General features: G+C 29.3%; 1 protein-coding gene across 1 annotated transcript; it reads left to right on the top strand.

Moving 5' to 3' along the window:
- The first annotated feature begins 3,792 nt into the window (after positions 1–3,792).
- Positions 3,793–7,727, top strand: LOC106784968 (band 4.1-like protein 5). Its single transcript, XM_014745039.1, has 7 exons — positions 3,793–4,117; positions 4,217–4,364; positions 4,448–4,624; positions 4,705–5,397; positions 5,477–5,913; positions 6,191–6,682; positions 6,884–7,727. The coding sequence occupies exons 1-7, from the start codon at positions 3,965–3,967 to the stop codon at positions 7,013–7,015; spliced, it is 2,232 nt and encodes a 743-aa protein (XP_014600525.1). The 5' UTR covers positions 3,793–3,964; the 3' UTR covers positions 7,016–7,727.
- The last annotated feature ends 1,754 nt before the right edge of the window (positions 7,728–9,481 follow it).

Raw genomic sequence — 9,481 nt, forward strand, 5'->3', positions numbered from 1 at the left:
TTCTCCTATCCAAAAGAGAGAAAGAAAGAGAAAGAGAGAGAGAGAGAGAGAGAGAGAGTTCTGGATAAAAAGCGTTAGAAAAAAAGTATGGGAAAGAAAAATAAAAATAGGCGAAAAATAAAAAAAGTACAGGAAATCCTCTTTGAATGGAACCTTGTCGATATTCCGGCAATATACCCGTCTGACGCTGCTTTCGTGATTTATTTCTACCCTTTTTTTTTTTCTCCCCCTTGTTTTTTATATAGTTTTTCTTTTTTTTTTTTTTTTTTAAACGAGATTGAACCATTATCACGTTCGAAATATTCCCGTTTGGGATTCGGATTCGAGTGAGGGTGGGAGGGACTGAACGAGTGAGTGAGTTCTTCTCCTGTGTTTTTTCCCTTCTTTCCTTTTTCTTTGTTCGCCTTGTTTTGTTTTTTGAAGAAGATATTGCAGTTTTTTTTTTTTTTTTAAAGAAAAATGTTAACTGAAGTTCGCGGATATGTTGTTTCATTCATTTTAATTGTGATGATCATTTTATTCTGAACAATTGTTCTAATTTTGTATCGTCGATTAAGCAAGAATTTTGAAAATTGCAAATAATTTATGTGTGTGTATATGTGTTGTGTGTGTATGTACAATGTTATTAATAAATTTTAGTATAAAGAATGTTTTTATTTTGTATTCGTCGATAATACGAAAAAAGAACTGTAAAAATTGCAAATACTTTTTATTTTTCCTACACGGATCATAATAAATTATAAATATAAATATTTAATTTTTTTTTTATTAATGAATTATTTAGAAAAAAAAAGAAAGAAAAGAGAAAAATGCACGTCTACATATACATTTGATTAGTAATTTACAGCTGTCGCGATCATTGTTACAGAGAGACAGAGAAAGAAAAAGAGAGAAAGAAAAGATAGCAAGCGCATGATTCACCTGCCTTTCTGAATGATTTATCCTTCTCTTTGTGCTTACCTAGTCGTTTAAAAGTAAATGTGCTAATAAGTATGATGTTACACGTACCTATCCGATGAACGTGTAAGAGATGATTATTGTCCTGATCAAAAAACGCGATATTATCCCCACTATAATTTAAATAGATAATTACAACAATTAGTATTGTAGATTCTAATCTGTATTACTAGTAATACACGAGCTCGTAAAACAAAATATTCAGATATCCATAAATAATTATAAGAAAACGAAATAGAGAAACACTTTTTCAAGTATAAAAAGTTTAGAATATGTATATGCAAATATACTATCATTCAAATCATTTTTTTTTCTATACATTTAATTTCCTACGTTCCTAATTTCTTAAAATTCTACATAATTATTTTCTTATAGGAATACTAACGAATAAAAATTGGATAATACATTCCTTTGAAACAACTTTCTATCAAATGATAGAAAAATTGTAATGTGGTCAAATAATTTTAACTGGTAATGTATAAATACATGCATCAGTTTGTTATAAAATCAGAGAAATTTGATCGATCGTATCGAGATATTGCTGAGTTGGAATAGAATGGTAGGGATATCTGATTCGTTATCGAAAGAAACAACTCTCTCTCTCTCTCTCTCTCTCTCTCTCTCTCTCTCTCTCTCTCTCTTTCCCTTTTTTACACATAAATGTATGTATGTACATATATATATATATATATATTTAAACATCAGTACAAAGAACTTTATCCACTTTTAATCACTTCGGCTTACTGGGCAGTTGAACAGCAACGTATCACATGACTTGTAAAGCCGAATAAACGTTTGCAGAAGAAGAAGAAGAAAGAAAAAAAGGGATCAATTTGAAATAATAATCGTTGCATTCGTTAGAAGCATGACGAGAAAAATGATTCGTAATAACATATACATAAACATTTCTTCGAATAAACCGCATTATTCAAAGATATTAACTATTTTTATCATAGAAAAAATGACATCGAAGAAATAACGATAAATAAAACAAATATTACTGTCATCGTAAAGATTATGAAAGTAATGATTTGTTTTCTATAAAGAATTATACACATGATTCATAATTTTTTATTTATGTAATTGTTATTTCTTATGTTAGTGATTTAAACACAAAACGAGAGAAAGTTCGATGATTTGAATTTTAAACACATAACTTGCAGGATGAATGTAAAATTATTTCTTCTTTTGTTTCTTAATTAGTAAAAATACATGAGTTAAATTATAAATATATATAATTTTAGATCTATAAAATATGTGTGCACCACGTAGTAAATATTTTAGATTCTGTATGAAATATTAAATAAGGAAAAATGAATATAAATATTAAATATGTGTATATTATAGTCTAGCTAAAGATTACTCTCGGTTGACAAGGAAAACTAATTAGTCCGTGCACGAAGGCTTACGTATTGTCCTACGCTGTTGATTCGTCTCGTACGACAATGGATTCCAACGACAATGGCCACGATAATCGATTTAGACTGCATTCAAAGGTACGAACGGAAGTTAGCAAGACGCGCGTGAATCGCGGATTCGTGAACGAGTAGTGAGCGATAGAAAAAAAAAAAAAAGAAGAAAAAGAAAAAAAGAAAGGAGAGAATGAAAGAGAGAGATGGAAAATGTAAAAGAGAGATTAGAAAACGCTGATTCTCAAATATGCCTGGGGGCGACAACCATGAAGATCTCGATTTTACACAAAAAATTCGTTTCGAGTACCGCGTTATGTAAAAAGGGAATAAAAGAAAAAGTATTGGTATGTGTGTATATGCGTGTATGAAAGAAGGAGAGAAAAAGAGAGAGAGGATCAATGAAAAGACGAATTTCATTAGACATCCCTCTTTCTCTTTCTCTCTGTCTCTTTCTCTCTTTCTCTCTCTTTCTCTATTTATCTATCTATCTATCTCTCTGTCTCTGTCTGTCCTTTTTTTTAATTCTTTTTTTTTCCGAGCCCTTCCTCGATATGCATCAGCGACCTGCCTTAATGTAGCGTGCATATGTAATAACGATTAGCCTATGCCGGATACAATGACTGGATGAACAGCAAACAGCATGCACGTTCAACTTATATGTATCTACGTGTTTTTCATGTATGCATTGGTCGATGACCCGTTACTTGAAAATTCAAGTTTAATGATGATTATAATTATAACATTTTAAAGAACGTTGTAATATTAAAAAGAATTACATTACAATTTTTATTAATTATTTGTATACTATTTATCGTTTAATTATTTAATTTTATATCTTGTAAAAGTAAATCGAATAAGATTGAGGATTATTATGCTATTTTTTTTCTACATAGAAATATAATATTAATTATTTTTAAACATCTTTTATTTTAATATATTGAATTTAAAGTATCATTACTTATTCATATCTTTCATAACCACGTGGTTTCTTAGCGGTAAATAATAGACCAATCAAATCACACCTTCCACGACATTCTTATAATTCGCGGGACAAATCAGAGTACAGCTCTACTACGTGTAAGAGTTTCGTATTAAAACGAGAAAGCTAAACTCAGTCGGTCAAGTCACTGCACTGTAATTTTTTTCAAAACTTCCTTCGAGAGATTTTTATGTAAATTAATATATATAATTTATAATTATATATATAATATATTATAATATATGTAACATGAAATTATTTTCTATACATTTTATGAAGAATATAGTTTTATTTTTTAACTTAATAATAAGTATTGTGAGTGTATATTGGAGTTATCAGAGTATATTATATACCGTGTTATTTTATTTGTTTACTTTTACTAAAAATATACATACCAGCGGTTCCGTTATAAGGCAAACTAACTTATCTACGAAGCAGCCATTTAAGAGTTTTCAGTGTCCGCTGGTGTTGCTGAAATTAACCCCACCAAGCGTAGCTTGGGCGGAATTCGTATCGTAATACATTACAGTTTATAATGCATTTTGTAATACGGTGTACTATTAATATTTACATTATTCTTTTGAGAGTGTAATTTTAATTACAAAGGAGAAAGAAAATGTTGAGATTTCTTTCAAGACGACGAGGTCGTAGTGTTACTGGGCAAAACAACTCGTCCCAGATTAAAAATCAGAGGTTACTTAGCAATAAAAATGTTGTGCAATGTAGAGTTGTTTTATTAGATGGTACTGACTTGCCTATCGAATTATCGGTACTTTATTTATTTATATTTATATTTAAATTTTTATATTTTTATATTTAAATAATTGAAATTATATTTACGTCTATACGTTGACATTTATTTTTACAGAAAAAAGCACTGGCAAGCGATTTGTATGAACAGGTTTTTTATAGTTTAGATTTGATTGAAAAAGATTACTTTGGATTACAATACACCGATAGCAATAATGTTCAACATTGGTTGGATCCAACTAAACCAATAAAAAAACAAGTCAAAAGTAAGTGCTGTTATATGAAATTTTTTGATGCATATTTTTATCAAATTATATTATCGTCAACTGTATTTTATTTTGTTGTACAGTTGGACCACCATATACACTACGACTTAAAGTAAAGTTTTATTCCTCAGAGCCTAACACATTGCGTGAAGAATTAACTCGATATCAATTCTTTTTACAATTAAAACAGGATGTATTGGAAGGTAAACTTCATTGTCCACATCAAGTATCCGTTCAATTAGCTGCCTTGGCTCTTCAATGTAAGAATTTCTAATGTAAGATTTATAACATTTAATAGTAAGAATATGCTTGCGTATAATGTTAGACACATTTACTTTAGCTGAATTAGGTGATTATGATCCAACAATGCACAGTGCAGCAACTGTATCAGAATTCAGATTTGTCCCAGGGCAAACAGAACAAATGGAATTAGAAATACTAGAAGAATATGCCAAATGTTCAGGTCTCAGTCCAGCGCAAGCAGAATCGGCTTATCTCAGTAAAGCAAAGTGGTTGGACATGTACGGAGTTGACATGCACACGGTTCTTGGAAAAGATGCTTGTGAATATTCGTTAGGTTTAACACCAACTGGGATACTCGTTTTCGAAGGAATGCAGAAAATAGGTTTATTCTTTTGGCCTAAAATAGGTCGTTTGGATTTCAAAAAGAAAAAGTTAACTTTGGTAGTGGTAGAGGAAGATGACGAAGGAAGGGAACAGGAGCATACGTTTGTTTTTAGACTAGTCAATGAGAAGGCATGTAAACATTTATGGAAATGCGCAGTTGAACATCATGCCTTCTTTCGTTTACGTGCTCCAGTCAAAGGTACTAGTGGGCGTCAAAATTTTTTTCGCATGGGTTCACGTTTCCGTTATAGTGGAAAAACAGAATTCCAAACTACTCAATTGAATCGTGCTCGTCGTACTGTTCAGTTTGAACGCCGACCGAGCCAAAGATATGCGCGTCGACAAAGTCATGTTCTACGAGAACGTCAACGCCAACAAGTTGAGCAGATACAGCCTCCGCCTACTAGTCAGTAATACATTTTTTTGTATTTATGATTATTGTTGAACCTTAGAATAGGTAGTAATGATAAATTACAATTTTGTAGCCGAAGAAGAGCCTCTGCAACGTCAATCAAGTCACACTAGTACAAAATCATCAGAGTCCAGTGTTCAAGGGGCGTCGTCACCTTTGGTAGATTCTTTATTAAAATCTCTTGCTAAGGATCAGCAACCTCTTGAACCAAGAAATCAAACGACAGTTGTTAATACTGAAAAAGAATCAGAACCTATGAAACCTATATTGCCTATTGAAAATCAAATAGCTAATCAAGTGCAATTAGTGCCTAATAATCAGGTCGGTGGTACTTTATCGTTACCACCTCGTACTCCTATACCGCCAGAATCACTTAAATGTAACATATTAAAAGCAAAAGCCCTCGAACAGGGGAAAAATTCTAATTTAATATCTATCACATCTGTGGATGCATCTGCAGTTACAGTCAAAAACAATCAACATTCCGATGCAGCTACTATCGTTTCAGTGGTAAGTTCTATTAAATTTTCACTATTAGAAAAACTTGCTATTTTTATTTTGCTATAGGATTTATCTTGCTTATGTATTTGACTGTATTGTGAATTTGTTTACTTATATTAAAAATTAAGTTTGCAAGTAAATACATAAATCAGTAAAGTACATATATATAACAATAAGTATACAAAAAAGTGATCAAGTCCTTCAAAATCATGTCCTACGTATTGTTTCGCATAATCAGCTTTCAGCTATAAAGTTGTTTGCTTTCTTCTGCTCGTCTTGACTATAGGGTGGAGACAAATTAACGCTTTCTGTAAGCGGAGCTGAAGTAAGCCCAGCAGCAGATTCTACTGTAACTGTAACACATTTCTCATTGGACAATTGGGGCCAAATAGAACAAACAACAACACCATTAAGTCCAAAATCAAATCAATCACAAAATCCATTCAATCCGTTTACCATCGATAGTAAGAATGAAGTAATGTCTAACGAGGGTTCTGAAACTACTACTGACACAGTCAGTACAGAAGATGAAAGCAAAAAGAATACGAATCCTTTCATAGATTCTAATCCATTTTTGGGCTTATTAAACCCATTTAAAGAATTACAACCAACAGTGGAAAAGAAAAATGAGTCAGATGCTACTATTACTACTACTCCTATTACTCCTACTACTCCTACGACTACGACTACAACTACGACTACCGATAATAAAACAGCTCAAGCAAGAGTTGTTAAAACAGAAGAGATTCAAACAATAAGAACAACGATTACACACAAGGTTAGTTCAATCCCTCTGGTGCTTGCAAATATTACATTTAAGACTTATAATGCTAGCTGTGCGTTCGCTTCATTTTATACATTACGCAATATATACGCATAAATTTTTGTAATACTGTTTCTATGAAAAAGAAAATATGTTTTAACATCACTGTCATTGGTAAGTGACATCATACGATCTTTTATTCTGTTTATTGTAAAGGATGATAGCCCAGCTGTTTCGGATATCAGTCCATGGTTAGTAGCAGATCCGTCGCAAGTTGCAACAACGGAACAATCACCAGGCAAACAAACAGTCATAACTAGAAAGACGGTAATAACAACACAACTATAAATCAATGATCATATTATTTTTTATCTTTTTATATTTTAACTCGCAACATTCCTATCATATATTCGATGAAACAACGGCAGCTAACTAATATGACTTTTATTTTCAGTCTATTTATTATCTTTTTTTACATCTCTTTTATTTTTTTATTATTATTTTTTCCCCTATAAATAGATGACATAAATTTATAATCTCCGAATAAATAAAAAGACATATTTGTGATAAAGTATTCGACGGGGAAAAAACTATAAAAATTATTTTTTTATAGTTTTTATAGTTTTTAAGAATTCGTAGGTTTCGTACGACTTTAAATTAAAGTTTTGCATTTAAATATTATTATTATTTTTTTTTTTTAACAAATAAATGCATAACTGATTTACATTGCATATTACTTTAAATATGCTTTACGTTTCGTGAGTATTACGATACTAAACTCTTACAGATCTTAAATAATATATTACGAATAAGTGTCCTTAAAGTTCAGTAATATGCGTTCAATATGCATTTATACCAGATATAAAAGCATGGTGCTTGTGTTCGATATAAAGACTATAAAGAACAAGAAGACAAATAAAGAAAAAAACTTCAAGCATTTATATAGAAGCATTTATATATATCTATGTGCCTTTAAATTAAAAAAAGTACATTTATTCTGAAGTATATATAATATATACTGGATTGATATAAGTAAATATGTACCTTCAAATATATATTTCCAAAAGAAAAAAATAATAATTTAGAGCCATGTATACTGTTACTTATTAGAACACAACATATTTACTATACGTAACAGCCCCCCCCCCCCCTCGTTTCATATATATATATTATATATATAAATATTATTTTACTATTAATTTAAGATATTGCCATCGTGTTATTGCATATTATATAAGGAAGAAAAGTTCTTACAGACAATATTTTTACAACTACGAACAATAATGATTCTAATCAGCCAAGATTTGAATGAAAAGACTCATCGTAGATTGTGCAATATTATAAACATAATCATTTTCAAGTATAATTAAATAATACTTGATTACAATGTCATAATGACACAGACCAATATAATAAAAATCGATTTAAAGTATATAAATATATAAAGTAAATTTTAACAAATCTGTATCTTTTACAAATATTTGGAATTATAAGTAAGACTGATAATTAAATTTTAAGAAGCTTTTATATACAAACATTTTTATATAAAATATTTATAAACAAATGTAATGTAAGCAAATAATCATTAACCCTTTCGATATACTTCCATCATACAGATACATGCATTACGAATAAGATTCTACTGTGCAGGCCAATTACAATGTGAATGTACATTTTTTCATAAAGTAAATAAAAAATGGAGTATTACAATGTAATGCATTTTAAAGTATTCAGATTTAAAAAATTGTAAAAACCGAAGTATATCATTGAATTGCTATAATCACCAATAGTATTAAAAGGGTTAATAGTGTTATAAATGAATTGAAATTCTAATACATTCTTTGTGACTTCGATCAGATTAATAAATTATAATATAATAAATCAAATTTTAATATTATATAATTAAAATACGTAAACATATTTGAAAGATAATATTGCACAATCTGATTTATTAAAAAGGTGCAGCTTAACAGTATTGCTTAATATTTTAAATTGTACACAATAAAATTGGAAAGGCTGTATTATATTCTTCGTATATTAGATTAAAAGTATTTTGTAAAAAAGAGAATATAAATTATCGAAGAATATATATATATATATATATTACTATGTTTTAAAAAAAATATCGACCAACGAGAATGGAAAGTAATACATTGTTTTGTTAATACAATGTATACTGCATTTATATATATAGAGATTATAGTAATATAAATATATAGTATATATGTATAAATCTGTTAATTTTGAGATTTAACATATTCGCTACTGGTGTCACATATCTGCGACACATTGATTTTCATCGAGAGCCCAGTGTTATACACATGTCATTTTAATCAACATGAAAAATAAATTCTGGACTATTGTTGGAAACTCTTTTTCATTGTACGGTAGCGAACATGTTAACAAGTAAAGTAAGTAATTTTAAAAATTATTACGCGCTTTAATTTTATAAACAATAATCAATAGATCAAATTTATAAACCAGCACTCGTCACTATAGTTCATTGATAAAACTAAGAAATGATTTTTATTTTGAAATGAGAGAAAAAATAACGTTTTTATTTCCATATGAATTAACTTATATAATTGGTTATTCGTATTATTAATTATATAACTAAATTTTGAATATTTTAGCTTAAATTACATTTTCTTTTATTTTATTTTTCTTTATTAACAAATTATTTTTCTATCAGAAAACTTTGTATGTATGGACGGATATGGCCAGAAAATATTTAAATTCAACTGATCAACTTTAACAATATGTTTTATATTAATGAATATTAATGGTAGAAAGTTTTTGACCTTTCTATAAAAT

This window comes from Polistes canadensis, unplaced genomic scaffold (assembly GCF_001313835.1).
Source record: "Polistes canadensis isolate GaletaPanama2010 unplaced genomic scaffold, ASM131383v1 scaffold_42, whole genome shotgun sequence".
Lineage (NCBI taxonomy): Eukaryota > Metazoa > Arthropoda > Insecta > Hymenoptera > Vespidae > Polistes > Polistes canadensis.

Excerpts from the sequence above, each read along its gene's own strand:
- LOC106784968 (XM_014745039.1), top strand. The coding sequence starts at position 3,965 with ATGTTGAGATTTCTTTCAAGACGACGAGGTCGTAGTGTTACTGGGCAA. Across the intron at positions 4,365-4,447 it reads AATAAAAAAACAAGTCAAAA|TTGGACCACCATATACACTA; the intron begins GTAAGTGCTGTT and ends TTTGTTGTACAG. Across the intron at positions 4,625-4,704 it reads AGCTGCCTTGGCTCTTCAAT|CTGAATTAGGTGATTATGAT; the intron begins GTAAGAATTTCT and ends CATTTACTTTAG.